The 17,205-nt window shown below is 32.8% G+C and overlaps 1 protein-coding gene across 2 annotated transcripts in view; it reads left to right on the plus strand.

The window, feature by feature from the left end:
* Positions 1 to 17,205, plus strand: part of PDE10A (phosphodiesterase 10A) — a 341,504-nt gene that overhangs the window by 237,185 nt on the left and 87,114 nt on the right. Inside the window, exons 4-7 of one of the 2 annotated variants that reach the window (XM_031968385.1) lie at positions 635 to 770; positions 2,024 to 2,112; positions 2,799 to 2,919; positions 6,995 to 7,044. In XM_031968385.1, coding sequence (XP_031824245.1) covers positions 635 to 770; positions 2,024 to 2,112; positions 2,799 to 2,919; positions 6,995 to 7,044 — 396 coding nt within the window. The remainder of the gene's footprint in view (positions 1 to 634; positions 771 to 2,023; positions 2,113 to 2,798; positions 2,920 to 6,994; positions 7,045 to 17,205) is intronic. The other variant, XM_031968386.1, reaches the window with a different exon arrangement.

Here is a 17,205-nt window from a genome sequence, read left to right on the forward strand (position 1 = left end):
TGAAATGTATGCAGTAGGGATGTAGCTATTAGGGGAACCAAAGGAAAAAGGATCTATTCATCTATTCGTTATCATAATAAAAATTTAAATGTTGAAGTTTCTTCTGCCAAATTCCATCAAAACTTTGCCAAAATTTAAGTGGATTAAATTATTTTTTAATAATTTTGTAAATCACCTTAAGTTCTAAAGTTAAAATAAAGAATAAACTATTGATACTAATTCTAAAAAATAAAAAAATCTTCAGCAAGAGGGCTTATTTCTTTGTCTTTATGTCTCTTCCTTCTTCTCTTCTCCCTCCCTAGCTCTTCCCCCGACTCTATAAAGAAATGTAGCAGTATATAACAGTTTGCATATGATAACATTTTATGGTGATATAAGGTTTATAAAGAACATATGGCAATCTTTCACATGTTGCATATCTGGGCTACTTTCTATGTGATTGCTGTCCAAATTGATTTATGTCTGTGAAACTCAGTTTAGACCACATTTTGGTCTGAGGCATGCACAGAAGTGCCACATTTCCTGTCCTTCTCCATCTGACTGTCTATCAGTCTTGGTTCATAGAGTCATAGAATATTAGCTGAAATTAGAAGGGACTTTGTAGTTCATCTAGTCCAACCCCTTCCTTTTACAGATGAGGAAGCTGAGGCCCGGACATCCAATGCTAAACTTAAGATCAGAAAATTCTTCCTGGTCTCTAATAAATTGTGCTACAGCCCATTTCCTGTTCAGTGGAGATGGAAAACAGCTGGTTATTAATCTCAGTACAGGTATAACAATCCTTCGTGTACTTAAGACCTGTTCTCAGAAGTATATTAGAGGCTAAAACTGGGGGGAGGAGAGAAGTCTTGACATGTACCTACAACCCTCTTTTTCTTCTTTTCCCTTGAAATCTTGGGAGCCAAGCAGCCCTTTAGGGACAATTTTGAGATTTTCTCATATCTTAATTTCATTGAGGAGTCAATAGATATTTATTTTATTATTTGATGAATTATATATATATATATATGAGCAAAGATTTGACACAATAAACTGAAAATATACAAAAATTAACATGAGAGACATAAGATTGAGATTAAAAAATAAGATAAATGAAGAAATGTCCTACTATTACCTCAAATTTGACAACTCTGGAAGCAATTTCATTATGTAAGTCTTATATTGTTATTAAGCTATTCTTGTCTTTGTCTTGTCACTCCAAGTAGATCATAAGCTCCTTTAGGGTTAGGTCCATGTTTTATATTTGTTTGTATTCCTCACAGTGCCTTGAACAAAAATAAATGTTCATTTTATTGATTGAAAGGTTAAAGGAAATGGGATTATCCATCCTGAAAAAGGGGAGACTGAGGGATGATTTAATAACGTCAACTTTCATGTATATGAAGGGTCTCTACTACGGAGGATTGTAACCAGTGATCTCAGGATCTACGACTAAAAAAGTGAGAACAAAGTTGCTTAAACTGCAGAATGAAGGGTTATATGGAGGTGTTACATTAGAATGAAATGTTATACAATATTTTTTCTGGAGATGTTTCATAATAGGTTAGCTTTTTATCTTCTTGGATCAATTGTAGTATAGTCTTCTCTATAGATGATCAATCAGGTAGGCTGGATAACCTTTCATGACCCCTTCTAAATTATGATTGTATAGTTTCTTGAAGGATTAATTATTATGGACTTCTATGTAGACCCTGGCAGCTGCTGGACCTGGCTAGCCATATATGGAAGGAATGGGGCCAGGCTAGATCTGGGCATATACAGTGTCACAGTCTGGGAGCCAGGAGATCAAGCCATGGGAGAGAGAGCCAGTGATTTACTGTGGTCATGAGCAAACCAAAGAACCTGAGATATTGGCAATGTGGGGAAGAATAATCATATCTCAGGTCAGAGCATCCAAGAGTCAGGAGACCAGCTCATCAGGTAGTTTGAATATAAGGCATTAGTCATCAGAATAAACTTAAGTGAGCCTGATCTTAGGGAAGAGACAGTTTTCTCTCTTCCCTCTCTTATAATTTCTGCCTAGGTAGGAAATTGTTTCAGAATCTAGGCCTGCAGATGTGGGGAAGTTGGCTGCAGCTGGTTAAGAAAAAGATGAAGGAGCATCAGCTGCAGGTAGGATCCTGATACTAGCTAATTAAGAATTTTAAAAGCCTGTGATTGACCACAGTGATTGGTGGATTGAGTGTCTCTTGTGATGACTGTTAATATGTCTTAAAATCAGATTATGCGCTCCTTGAGGACAGAGACTATATTGCTTATCTTTTGCATTCCCTGCAGTGCCTGGCACAGTACTCTGCACATACTAGGCACTCAATGAACATTTACTGAATTGTATTACTATTCAACATAGAAGTTAATTTGGTCATATCTACAGAAATAATTTGAAATGAGGGTTTGGCTTAATTTGATACTCCATAAATTGATAGTTCAACATCTACACCATTTCATGGACTTTGGAATCAAGATTATGATTCCTCCTAATGAAAGTTCATTATGGAATTATCTACCAAGCCATTGAAAATTTAATTTTTAAAATGTTTATTATTCAGAAGCAATATATAGTAATTCTATGGGTACTTTTTGAAAGAAGTAATCTTAGTAAGATTTTTGATAATTTTTAGGCCTTTTGACCCATTTTTTGTTCTTTGGCAAATTAAATGTTATCTGTTTGGGAAAAAAAAGTATATCTAGTACATGATTTTGTAACATGCTGATAGCATATTTTATTAATCAAAGAACATTTCCACTATGCTAAACTATTTTTTAAAAATTTTATTTCATTACTTTTGACTCAAAAGTACCGGGATACAAATATGCAAGGCGTTGTATACGAACTAAACAGCTATATAGAACAACGGTTGGATACGGGAGGAGACAACCAGATACTGCTCTATGAATTGAGTAGACTCATCAAAATAGGTAAGAAAAAATATGTTTAATCCTTTATATAGAACTCTGAGAAAAAGGAATGGCACAGTGGAGCTGGCAATACCTATATTCAAATCCACCCTTTGATATATATGCTAGCTTTGTGTTCTAGGGGAAATTATTTAATTTCTTTGTGCCCCTGAGTAGCTGTGAACCTGTCTTCATAGGGAGTTTACATACTGGAAGTTCAGTAGATCTGGTCTACATAGGAAACACTGAATCATTAGTTTATGAAATATTTGCAGAAAAGTTGAACTCACTAAAAACAAATGACAATCAAGTGGTCTTATGACATATATCCAACATCTAAAAAGTTAAACTGAGATAAATTGGAAATGTTAAGAGTAGGGCAACCCAAATGATTAAAAGACTTGACATCATGTAATATGGGAACTGAAGGAATTGGAGATCTTTTACCTGGAAGACCTAAAGGAATCCATCATTTAAAGCTTGTGTGCTTATGGGTAAGTGACATAACCTTTCAGGACTTTGCTTTGTCTATAAAATGAACACTAAATGATGTTAAAGGTCCTTTCTACTTCTAAATGGAGAATCTATGATAAATGTGTCTTGAAATCTGAAGAATTGTTGTTTAGAGGAGTGATTACATTTGTAATCATAGACCCTTCTGGACAGAATTAATTGTAGAGCTGAAAAGAGGGGTAAATTACAAAAGTGGAATGGGATGGTTTGGAAGGTAGTAAACCACCTAAGGTCTATGAACAATGTGCCTTGCTATACTATTGGTAAGTAAAAAGAATTTTGAGTTCAGCTATGGGTTTGATGAGATGATCTCTGAGATTCATTCCAATTCAGAGATACCTGAGTCTGTGAAACAATATACATCCTAGAAGTGAAAATAGCATAATTTCTTCAAAATTATAATTATAATAATTTCTACAAAACTAGTAAAATACCATATTGTGACATGGAATTTACCTTGAGTTTATTGAACACTATGCCAGTAGAAAATAATATCCATTAGGTTTTATGATAATGGAAAGAATTTAATTGTAGCCCAAGTATTATATCTGTTTTTGGAAGACATTTAGCTAATTATAAAGAGGCATGCCATTTATTGGCTGAATGATTGGTGCAGAATTATTTGACAATAGCCGTCTGTAAAATGGCCCCTGATTCTATATAACTACTTTCATAGATAGAGGCAATATTGGAAAAAAACTTATCTAGCTACTAACAAACATATAACTTTAGACAATCAATAAAATGAACTTAGTGACCAAATATACCACTGAAGGAATAAAATTATATTAATATTGACTGATTGATTTAGATGAAACTCAAAGTCAAAAAAAAGTTTTAATTAAATGGAAGAATGGCTCACAAGTCTTGGAGAGGCAAGGAGAGTAGTTGCCAGAGTTGGTCTTATGAATCAAAATGCATACAGAAAAATAATTTCATAGGGTATTTTATCATTTCATTTGTAATATTCATGACATGTATTTGCAAGAAAACTGTCATGAAAGTTGTAGTTTATTGCAGAGGGGGGAGAGGTAGAAAAATTTTACCAAGTATTCGATAAGATACTTTATGTTAAATAATCATTATTATAAGTCTTCAAGGCAATTGTTGTTATAAGGAAAAAATTTCCAAAGTATTTTAGATAACACAATTTCACATTAACTATATCTAAAAATACATATCTCATTCTGTATTTTAAATCTGTTCCTTTTTTGGCAGAAGGTGGGTGGCATGATGCATCTTCAGTACTCTGAACTCCTGGTTTATCATTGTATCAATCAGAGTTCCTGGATCATGTTCAGATGAATTTCTGTTTAATCATGTCTCCCACATCTTATATTTATGAATTTAATTTTCCCTAAATTTTCCTTTATTCTTTTTTAAAAATTTGACTTCACTAGATTTGACTCAAAGTTGTAGCCTATGAAGATCTTTTTGTGTCCTAAATACTTTACCTGATGTGGTAACTGTCTTTCATTGTCAGTTTCAAAAACATGCCAATTATTCTTTTATCCCAAGCCCATTCATAAAAATAAAACATATACTTCCATATATAAGAATGTCAAATGCTCAAATTATTTTTAGATTCATCAAAGTAATTGATAAAGCTTATCAAAAAGATCTATTTTTAAATTAAGTGGAAAACAAATTGGAAGTAGAGTTTTTGAACTAATGAAAGTTTCAGGGGCTTTGTGCCCGCCAGAATGACTATATGGCTTTAGAACTTTGGGTTTTGGTACCTTCTGATAACTTTTTGTGGAAACATACTTATAGTTACTTTTTCCTTGTAAATTATGTATAGACATGATAGCTTGTTCCAGTTTTCAGTTGAGCAAGCAGCTGATTTTTGGAAAAGATGCCCTTTTGTCTTGCATTGTACTGGAGCATACTTTTTATGTCACTTTTAGGTAGATTACATAAGTGTGACCCACTAACTTGACTCAACCCTTTAAGAAAAGAAAATATAGGGCAAGAGACTAGATGGATTATGAGTAAGGGAAAGAATCTTAAAACAAATTAAGTGAATTAACTAAGGTCATACAGCCTTATAACTGCTAAGAATGCACTATACCACTGTATTGTGGTCTTTGTGCCAACTATTCTCCATTAAGAGAAGATTTTACTTATGGAAAACATAACTGGCAACTAGGAAACAAGAGGGGAAGGCTCAAAAGTAGTAAAAAATAGATATTATAAAGTCTACCCAATAAAGCCTGCCTCCTATACATGTGCCCACACACACAGATTTGAATTCAGGTCCTCCTGACTTCAGGGTTGATCCACTGTATCACCTAGCTACCCCATTTTACAAACACGTTTAAGTGGCACATCTGATTTGTAAAATCAAATTAGAAAAGGAAGACAGCAAGCAGAATGAAGGAAAAAATAAGAATTAGAAAAGTACCTCAGTTGGAACAATTTAGTTTGAGGGCAAAAAAGTTGGATATTCTTCAGTAGAGAAAGAGGGAATCAGCACAGTGACATATTCAGAATGATCATCCAGAGTCATTAAAAAAAAGTTTTCTCTTGTATTCATGATCATCTGTGTAATAAACCAAGGAGGTATGTGATATATTTTAAAGGTTTTCATCCATAATGATGTTTGCATACTAACAAAGTGAAGCTCTTAGTTATTTAGAAAACTTGATTATCAATGAGAAATTATCTCAAACATAGTGATTAGCCAAAGTTTTACTGTGCACTGTTGGAGTTCACTATTGGCTAGAATATATTTTCATTAATATTAGGAGTTTATCCTAGACCATTAAGAATATGATAATGATGGCTTTAAGGCAGGGGGAACCTAACTTTGAGTTGTAATTTTAAGTCCTATGCTAATTTCATACTTAAATATTTTACTAATGTTAAGCCCATATTATTTGCTAGGTAGTATGTATAAGTGCTGAAAAGAACACAGAGAAAAGTGAAAATCATTCCTGGCCTCAAAGAGCTTATATATTCTCCTGGTTGACACATACGATGAGATGATGAAGATGATGATGATGATGATAATAGTAATTACTCTAAAGGAATGCATTATTGACTAACCTAGTTGACGAACAACCTATGCAAAAAAAATAAGGGTGGAAAATAGAACGCAAAATACAGGAAACAGCAAGCTGGCCAGTTTGTCTAGAACGTAGCATATGTGGGGTAGAGTATAATGTAAAATAAGTCTAAAAAGGCAGGCAGATTGTAGAAGTAGAAAAATATATGAGCCACTGACTGTTCTTGAGCAGAGGAACAGTATAGTCAGATCTTTACTTTGGGGAAAATTTAGTCAGTGTAAAAGATGCATTGGCAGAAGGCTTGTGGAAGCAGTGAGACTAATTGGGATGTATGATGAGGATCTAGAGTGCTTGCCATGTGAATATGGAGAAAGATCAATGAGGAAAATATGATTGTAAAATCAATGAGACTTGGTAATTGATTGAATATGGAACATGAGGAAGAGTTAAGAGTTGAGGATGTTACCAATATATTAGAAATATTTAGCGAAATGTATTTAAAATTTTAACTTTGAAAATTCATATGTTTTATTTTCTTTTGAGAATAATTAGTGCTTTTATTGTTATTTTGGCAGCCACAAAAGCAGATGGATTTGCACTCTATTTCCTGGGAGACTGCAATAATGTAAGTGCATAATAGATTTAGATTATGATACTTTATGGTATCAAGAAAATAGCTATTCTTTTGAAGATCCTTATAATAACTAATATCTAGTTTAATAGGAAATATGATATTAACTAAATGAAAATGTAAATGTAAAATATTTTGAGCCGTAAAGAACTACCTAAAATGTCAAGTATCAGTTAAAAATTCAAATTATTTTCAATAAGTAATTTTCTTTCTGAAATTTTTCTAATAATTAAAACTGTTTTTTAAAAATTATAAATTAATATTTTCTTTTAAAATGTTTGTTTTGAAAATGGATTTTTGGTTTTAGAAAACTTAATGAAATGAAAAATTATATTTACTTTAAATTAATAATTAATTTTGTTATTATTAATGACTTCTCAAACAGTGGCCCTCGGTTCTTTTTAGGGCAGAAATAGCAGCTTCATCTATATTTTAAAAATATTAGTTGTGAGGGAAAAATGGCTTGTTCTTTCCAGGTTATCTGTGGCTTCTTCAAATGATCTGTGAGAGGTAGGTTGTTAGGGAGAAGCTGAAAATATGTATCTACAGGGAGAGAATCTTCTTGTATGGTTGGTTAGCTTGTTTTCAAGGCAATCAAAATTCTCTAATTTTATTTTATTATGGTTTTTGTCTAACAACATTCTGTTCCCTTCATCTGTTATAGATTCAAATATATGCATGCAGGTATATTTCTTAAATTTTTAAAATAGCATATTGTAGTTATTCTTGAATAGTAGAATTTAGAATATAGATTATACAAAATTTCATTGTTATAATAAAGCTAATATTGGTCGAGCTTTCTTTAGATTGATTCTTTTAGATTTCTTTTAGATTTTAGTTTAGTAAGTGCTTGATTGACCACATCAACTATATACTCATGGGTTGTATGAAGTATTCAGGGAGGACACTCTAATGTGACTTGACAAGCCCATGTTATCCCTACTCTTACTGGGGGCTTTAAGAAGTTATAATATGCCTGGTGGCCACACCCTGGTAACACCATATAAGCAGATGGTGTAAATCAGGTTGAGGATAACTTGATGGGCCAGTCAGTGATATAGGGGAATGTCTACCTCAAGCATGTGAACACTTCCCTCACGGGAATAAGTAGATGAAAATAACTTGTTCCAATGGCCACAAAGGTGGCTGTAATAGGCATTGTGAAATGTTTAGACATTGAAGATATCAAGATCATCCTGTAAAATTCTAGGGCCCTGATAGTCATCCTCAGTTCTCTATTTGAAAAAAATTTTTTGAAAAATCTCTTTATCAGAGATACTTGTTGCAATCTTCCCCCCTCCCCCTAATTTTCTGCTTTCCTTCTAATTTTGGTTGCATTGGTTTTGTTTGTATAAAATCTTTTTTAGTTTCATGTAGTCAAAATCATCTCTTACATTTTGAAATGCTCTCTATATTTTCTTTGGTTCTAGATTCTTTCCTCACACATAGATCTGATAAACTATTCTATGTTCTACTAATTTGCTCATGGTATCACCCTTTATGTGTAAATCATGTATCCATTTTGACCTTATCTTGGCTTATAATGTGAGATGTTGGTCTGTACCTAATTTCTGTCATACTATTTTCTAGTTTTCCTAGAAATTTTTGGCAGATAATGAGTTTTTGTTTCATTAGCTTAAATCTTTGCATTTTTATTATAACCTAAATTACTGTGGTTATTTATTGTAATGTAATTTGCATCTAACCTATTCTTTTGATCCACCACTCTTATTTCTTAATTACAAATCAAATGAATTTTTAAAACTTATTTTATCTAACTTTACAAAGTATTTTTTGTAGATTGGTATACTAACTATAAATAAAAAGATACTTATAATCTCTGAATTATATATAGAACAGGTAATTCAGTCACACACAAACAAACACACGCACATGCACACACACAAGAAATGCTAGACATGAAAGTCAGTGTGCATTGACTGATTTAAAATAAGATTTAGTAACTCAAAACAATTATTATAATATTTTGGGATAGTGATATCTAAATCTCCAGAAAACAAAGCAGTATATACACAATAGCTTATTAGGCATTTTACTCTGGCTCTGAATTCTCCAAACAACTTCCAGAACATTTTTGGTGGCAAGATAGCCAGATTTGGATCAGTCATTTTATTGGTATTGACCTGTGTGAAAGAAATAGTAATTGTTAAGGATTCTTATCCCTGCTATGATTCAGCTATGGGTCCCAAGACTTTGATTAACATCACAAGATTGCATCCAAGCTTAGACATGTCCATTAAGGAATACTCATTCACCTAAAATTTGGAAAGACCAAATGGATAAATGATATCCAAGGGCTGGGTGAGAGATCATCTAGTTGAACTTTCCTGTGTTAGCTGCAATATAAGGTTGTCATAATTCTTCAATAGAAACCTCAGTTATATAATGTCATGTGGATTGTAGAAGAAGTAAGAAACCATCAGCCATAATTTCTCTCTTCTTTTAATTGGTCTGATCTTCTGCCCTGTGCCATTATCATGGAATTAGGAAGGACTGAGGAAGCACTCAAAGGTTAACTACATCATACTAAAAAATAATAATAATAATAATAAAAACATAAGTTTTTTATCACTGGTTAATCACATGACTTGAAGCTGAAGCTGATCATAGTATAGCCCTTGTTATGATAAGATAGATCTATATTCATCAAATTATGGTTTGAGGGAAAACTCTTTCTCTTCCCTACCCTTGTTCATTGTTTATTATATTTGTATATTTATTGTTAATGAGGGCTGCAGGAAGAGTTTGACCTTCATGCCATAGTTTACTGATTCCTGGTATATACCCCTGTTTTAAAAAATGATTGCAATTTTCTGACATAGATTATAAATTATATGAGATATATTTGTGAGGAAGGATTTCAACTTTCTAGACAAATCCTAAAGGATCTTAAAAAAAAAAAACTAAAAGTGACAAATTTCTGCTGTGATTGCAGAATAATTGCATCTTTCAAAAAGTTAGAGGAAGAACTATTAAAATTTTAAAAAAAACCTTGAATTTGATCAGTAAAGGAACAAGTAAGTAAAGGACACCCAGGTATAATGTATTTTATCATTGCATGAGCTAGTAATGTAGGAAAAAGAAGGTATAGCCCCAACAATATGAGTAGCATTGGGAGCAGTGGGTGATTTTTATGGACCAAATTTATGTGATATAAGTCACTTTTCTGATTTTGAAATCACATTTTCATATGAGGGATAAAATTTATAAGTAGCATATGGATCCATGCTAGAATTACTACCAGGGGTAGACAGAGTAGGAAGCTCCCTAATGTACAGAGGAAATAAAGTAGGGAAGAAAGATACAGTGTAAAAAAAGCTAAATTTGGGGATAAAGGAGCTGGATTTGAATCTTACCTCTTATCATTTGCTATGTACCCTTGGTCAATCACTTAAAGACACTGTGGGCCTTAGTGACTTCATCTGTAAATTGAAGGGTTTGAACTAGATGGTATCTGTAGTCCTTCTTACCACTAAATCTGTCATTCTATTAGCATAGACTAAATATTACAATTACATATGTTTGTGGTGACTGGGAGTGAGGGATCATGAAAAATCTATTTTCTATGGCATGAAAGTATTTATTTTGCTGTAAATCCAGTTATATATGTTACCATTGAATTCTTAAAGCTTCTTGTGAACAAAGATAAATAAGGGAAGGGCACAATTTAAAATGTAGAGAACACCATGTGGAAAGTAATCTTTCCTCTGCTATCCAAGAGCATGGAGTTCAAGAGTTCCCACAACTCAATTCCATGGATTGTATCTGGATTCAGGATTTCTCAGTTTGAAAGGTTATGCTATTAGTAGTAAAAGCTAAATCCTTTGAAATTCTTGTAATTAAGTTAGTAGTGAACTGATTGATCTGATATAATAGGTAAGAGTTCCCACTTACTGTTTTCTGTTAGCAGGATTCATTTTTCCTCGAAGATGAAAAAGCTATCCCTGATACCTTGTAATGGGCCAGAACTCTGGAAAAATATACTTAGGCAAGGATTCTTAAAAGAAGATGTTAACTCAGAGGAATTGATAAGACAATGGTTATCTAGTTTAGCATGGTGATTAATAGTTCTCTAGTTCAGTACCTGTACTTAGTACTTAAAGTTCTATAAGATTTACACCTATTCTACAAGATTCACACCTATGATGATGTAATTATAATAGAGTATATAAGCTGGGACATACTCAGCCAGAGACATTCATTCCATCTCACACCACCGTGGTGGGTGGCCTGTCCTTCTTCATTTCTTCACTGAGACCAAGTACTGTCTGAAGGGCCTCCATAAAACTAGCCAAGCCCCAGGCAAGGAGATAGATTGTAAAGGAGACAGTAAAGAATTTGGACTTTATCCCTGGCTATTCTTGTGGTGATTGCTGAAATGAACGTTGGTCCCAAGACCTCCAGAAAACCAACCAGAACATTACAAGACCTGATGGGCTCTTGCTCCCTTAATGCAATTTTCTGGTCAATTAAGAGTATAAAAAATTCCATTTACCTAGAAGCTAAATGTCATTGTATCCATGTAGTTTTTTTTTACTGTGTTAGGGCAAGGTAAACCATGTTTGATTGTTTGTTTTAAAATTCAGTGCTTTTTATCTTCAAAACATTTGCATAATTTCAACATTAACCCTCTCAAAAACCATGTGTTCCAATTTTTTTTTCTTCCTCCAATTCTCCACTCTCTCCCCTAGACATCAAGTAATCTATGTGCAATTCTCTTATACATATTTCCACATTTTATCATGCTACACAAAATAATCAAATGAAAAAGGGAAAAAAAGAGAAAGTGCAAATAAATAATAAAAAAGTAAAAATACAATCCCCACAGAATTCTCTCGAGATACAGATGGTTTTCTCCATCACAAGCCCAATGGAACTGGTCTGAATAACCTCACTGTTGAAAAGAGCCTTCTCCATTAGAACTGATCATTGTATAATCTTGCTGTTGCGTACAATGTTCTCTTTACTTTACTCATTTCACTAAGCATTAGTTCATGTAAGTCTGTCTAGGCCTTTCTGAAATCATCCTGTTGCTCATTTCTTATAGAACAATAACATTTCATAACATTCATATAACAAAACTTATTCAGCCATTCTTCAACTGATGGACATCCATTCAGTTTCCAGTTCCTTGATACTACAAAAAGGGCAGCCACAAACATTTTTGCACATGTGGATCCTTTTCCCTTTTTATGATCTCTTTGGGATACAAGCCCAGTAGAGACGCTGCTGAATCAAAGGGTATGTACAGTTTGATAGCCCGTTGGGCGTAGTTACATATTGCTCTCCAGAATGTAAACCAATGTTTGGTAACCCTACAGTTTCTTGTGAATAACCTATTTTATTACAGCAATGAATTACAACTTAACAGAGTGCTGATGTTAGAGATACCTCTAACTCTTGACCTACTATGGATTAACTGGGGAAGAAGTGGCTGATTTGGATTCTTATAGATTGGAGCCATCCCTTAATTTGGCTTATAAAACTTAAAAATTTATCATTTGGAATCATTGGAGAATTGACTTAGCCCCTAAGTTTTCAGTTCTAGCCATGGAAAATGATTCCGAGAGGTATTAAACTGTATCCTCTTGGAGAGAGGAGGATAGATTTCCTGTGTATTATCAATTTCTAAAGAATTTAGGATACAATCTTCTGGAGCTACATAAAAACTTTTATTAGTAATAGTGTATGAATGATCACAAATTCACACCAAGAAGCAGCATGTATGATGCCTTATCCTCTTCACTTCATTGCCTAGCCCAGTTCTGTGCAGATAGTAGGTAGTCAATAACAGTTTTAGAATAAACTAATTTCTGCCATCTTTTGGAGTACCATTCTTTTGCTTCAAGTATAAACTCTAGGAAGTGACTATTGTATGATATGCTCATATGATATGCTTATAGAGTAACAAATGAGAACAGCAGCCATTTGGTATGTAGCAAATATAAGTATAGAACAAAATAAACTACAGTTTTAAATAGAATGTTAAAATTCATAGAATTATAAGTTTAGATCTGCAAAAATCTAAACATCTGAAGACATCCAGTCCCTCCCCCTTATTTTCAAGATGAGGAAATGAGGTCTAGAGAGTCAAATGCTCTCAAATTCCCCAAAATAGTAAATTGTGGGATTAGATTATGAATCCAGATTCTCTGACTCCAAATTCTAGTATATATTCTAGTAAGGCTTTTCATGCCTTTTCACCCTCCTTTTTTTAAAATTTTTAAAAGTATACTATGTAGTTATTTATTTAGTTTCTCAAAAGTAGAAAATGACTATGAAGTCAAGAGTGAAAGTGTTGGTAAAATATATATAGAACATAAAATGTTAGCACTGGGAGAAAACTTTAAGGTCATCTCATATACCATATTCATTTTACTTATAAGCAAATTGGAGCCCTTAGAGTGGAAGTGACTTGGCAAGGTCAGATAGCTAAAGAATGAAGAAACTGATTCTCCTAACTTGTTGTGAAGCAACATGTTGTGTTGCCCTTATGTCTGCGCAGTTATATAGATACACATATACGTGCACACACATGACATATTCTAAAGTATGTATTAGAAAAAGTAACAGGAAGACATTATGATGACTGATATTGTTGACTTTATATAATATCTAAAAGGTGTCTTGGCAAGTGGTTAATTCTTAAACAGTATTTAATTACTGGGAAACCTTTTGTCCTTCAAGGACAAGGTTTACTTTTTAAGTAAACAATCACTTTCTAATTCCTAGGTGTTGTGAGTTTGGTATTTGAAAATCAGTTTGCTTTGTTTTTTTGTTTGTTTTTTTTTTTTTAGTGAAGGAGAGGTATTATGTCAATTCTTCCAAAACCTTATTTTAAAAATATTTATTGATTTTTATTCACCACAAAGCATATTTTAAATAATTTGTTATTTTTTATATGGTTCAGTGAGTGGTAAAAAATATTGTACTTTAAACTTCTCCATGTAGCATATATTCTTTTAGTATTACCAAAGGAATATTGTTTGATGTGCAGCATAGATAATTAAAACATGAGTTTATATAAACAGTCTTAAGCAGTTTATTATTTATACTACAAATTCTATTATTCACTCATTTTCCAGTGTTATGAATATTCTGGGAAGCCATTTTCTACATTTAAGATTTAATAAATGTGGGGCCAAATATCTTCCTTTTATAGTCTTTAGGTAAGTGTTCAAGTCATTTCAGTAATAATTTGAATGATCTCTCAGTAAAGGACTGTTTCAGCTCTTCCCTAAGGCCTGATAACAATATTCTACATGAAACAAATGCTTTATAAATATTTGTTGAACTCAAATGTTTTAACTTTAGAGCTTGATTAATATTGCCACCTAGTGCTTTCCTGGGTAAAATGCTTACTATTAAATACATTTTAAATAAGTCCCCCTTCATAATTGGAAAAAGCAAAATTTTGGATATTTGTGAGGATAACATATCCATTTGGATTTTGTTAGGATACTTGGGTCTTTGATGAATCATTTTTGCTAATGATTTGTTATTGATTTTCTTGTAGTGTTTCTACTTTAGTAGTTAAAATTTGAAATAAAGAATATGTAATAAAAATGGGGTAGCTAGGTGGCTCAGTAGATTGGTTAATCAAGAGGAATTCAAATCTGGCCTAAGATACTAGGTTTGTGGCCCTAGGTAAGTCAGGTAAGTAATCCCTTTTGTTGGAGTTCCTCATCTGTAAAATAAGTTGGAGAAAGAAATGACAGACCATTATAGTATGTTTGCCAAAAAAACACAAACAAACAAACAAACAAAAAAACCAGAATGAGTTATAAAGTCATACTTGACTGAAAACATGACAAATAAAAAATGAAAATTTCTATTTCAAATTTCATTCAACATTATCTATTTCCCTTCCCTACAGGCAGGATATAAGGATGATTCTTTTGTTTTTAACTTAATTTTTCCAGCAAATAATGTCAATTTTTATTCCCCCCCTCCATTAGGAAATGAAAAAAAAATATTGTGACAAATGTGCATAGTTTAGCAAAGCAAATTCCTACTTTATCCATATACACAACACACACACATTTTATACTCTAAATACATAAGAATATAAATAGCATACTTCATTGATGTTCTGGAATTGCAGTTAGTTACTGTGTTGATCAGAGTTCTTAAAGTTTTTGGAGTTGTTTATTTTTACTGTCTCAGTATATACAAGTTTTTTCCAGATTTCACTGAAACTGTCTCTTTCATTATTTCTTATGGCATGAGTATAATTTATGTTCAGATACTGACTGGTTGATAAATGGTCCTGATTGCTGTACAGTCACCACCTTCACTTTAAAGTACACATGAAGTCTTTAGTAATTATTAGACTCCCCTAAATTTTCTAAATTTGTTTCCTGGATATTGAATGCCCTTTATCATGTAGGAGGAAGTTGTTATTAATTTCTTAGTTACTAGTCAGGAAACCTTTATTAAACATCTGCTCTGTGCACACATTGTACAAAGGTCTGAGGATACAAAAAAGGGGTAAAAGACAATTATCCTTAAGGAACTCAGAAAAGGAAGACAAAACACAAATGGAAACTTAAGAAGTATGTGGTGGGGAAGGGGAGAAGATGTCAGTCAGAAAAGTCCCAAGGTAGAGCAGCCAAGTGAGAAATGAGATGTCTTCCCTTTAGTAGAGGTTTATGGCATTCATGATCCCACCCTCCAATCAAAAAGGCAGAAAATTGTAAAGTGCCAAGGTCGATGAGAGCTTACAGATTGATGAGGTTATCATGGTAGTGAATTTCTTGAGGAATAGTTGAGAGGTCAATCAGACAAGTCCTAAGGGAGGCCATGCTGCCATAGGGAAAGACTACTGTTCACTATTGAAGAAATAATTTCTGTAAAATAAAATTTCTAAACTTAAAAATGCTTGTTGTGGTTCTAAAATGTCATCTTTTTAATAACAAATAGTTTAGGTTACAAGGAATTCAACACAAAACGTTTGATACCTTATAGCAAAAAAAAAAAAAAAAAAAAAAAAAAGCTGACAAATCAGTAGTAGAAAATGTGAAATTGTAGTAGGAAAAAAAAATTCTCCTGGTTTTCAAGAGATAGACGTTCAAGATGTGGCTCTATGATAATTCCCTTTACCTTTATGGATCTTTGTGTATATAATAAGAGGTTTGGATTAAGTGCTTTCCCATGGCCTTCTTACCTCTTTTTACTTCTAAATGTATTTGTTTTGGAGTAAAAAGATGATTTGGATAGTCAATATAGTTTTCTTCAAGTAGTGTATTGTCACTTTTCTTTTTCTAGATTTTCACTAAATATTTCCTTAATATGCATTCTGGAACTTACTTGGAATTAAAGTCAAATTTTCAGGCCTTTAGTTTGTGAACTCTATTCTTTTCCTCTTTAGGGAAAAGTCAAGAGCTTGGTCTTATGGTTTTATCACTATGCTTGAATCCCACTGCCAGTGTTTAACAATTCCATTTCCTAGTACTCTATTTATCCAAAGATATAGTTCTTCTGTCCAGATGCACTTGAATTCATCAAAAGAATTGAGGTATTCTCCTTAGTCCGTTTAATCCAAAGATCAGTTTCCTTGAAAAGAAGCAGATTAAGAAATGAACAATTCTAACATCTTTTGGAATCAGTTATCATCCCATTTATCCTGAGTAGCGATCCTGTACTTTCTTTGATCCTTCTCATTTCTCCAATATAGGCTAGACTACAACAAACTATTTTGGTTGTACTTTTTTTCTTCAACAATATTAGCTAACTATTCTGAAAAAGAATGTGCCATATGCCAATATCTACCCTCTTGTTAGGCATTTGTTTCTTCTGCACATATATTTACAAACAAAAACCAAAAGGAAATCTTTTGGATTTTCAATTTTCACATGCAAAATTGCTAAAGAATTCTGGAGCTACCCATTTGGAAATCTTATAAAATTCATACAGGTTTTTTTGTATGCATATACCTCGGAGTATGGGATGTGGGGACTGAAAAGAAACAAAAAATCAAAACTGAGAATTAAAAAGAATTATAGGAATGATACTTTTTTTAGGACATGATCTAGTGTTAGAACAGATCTATATTAGTATACAGTGATATCAAATACATGCTTGAAATCTATAAGAAAATTGATTCAGTGCTTTTTATATTTTTGGCTGATTCAG

Source organism: Sarcophilus harrisii, chromosome 4 (genome assembly GCF_902635505.1).
Source record: "Sarcophilus harrisii chromosome 4, mSarHar1.11, whole genome shotgun sequence".
Classification (NCBI taxonomy): Eukaryota; Metazoa; Chordata; class Mammalia; order Dasyuromorphia; family Dasyuridae; genus Sarcophilus; species Sarcophilus harrisii.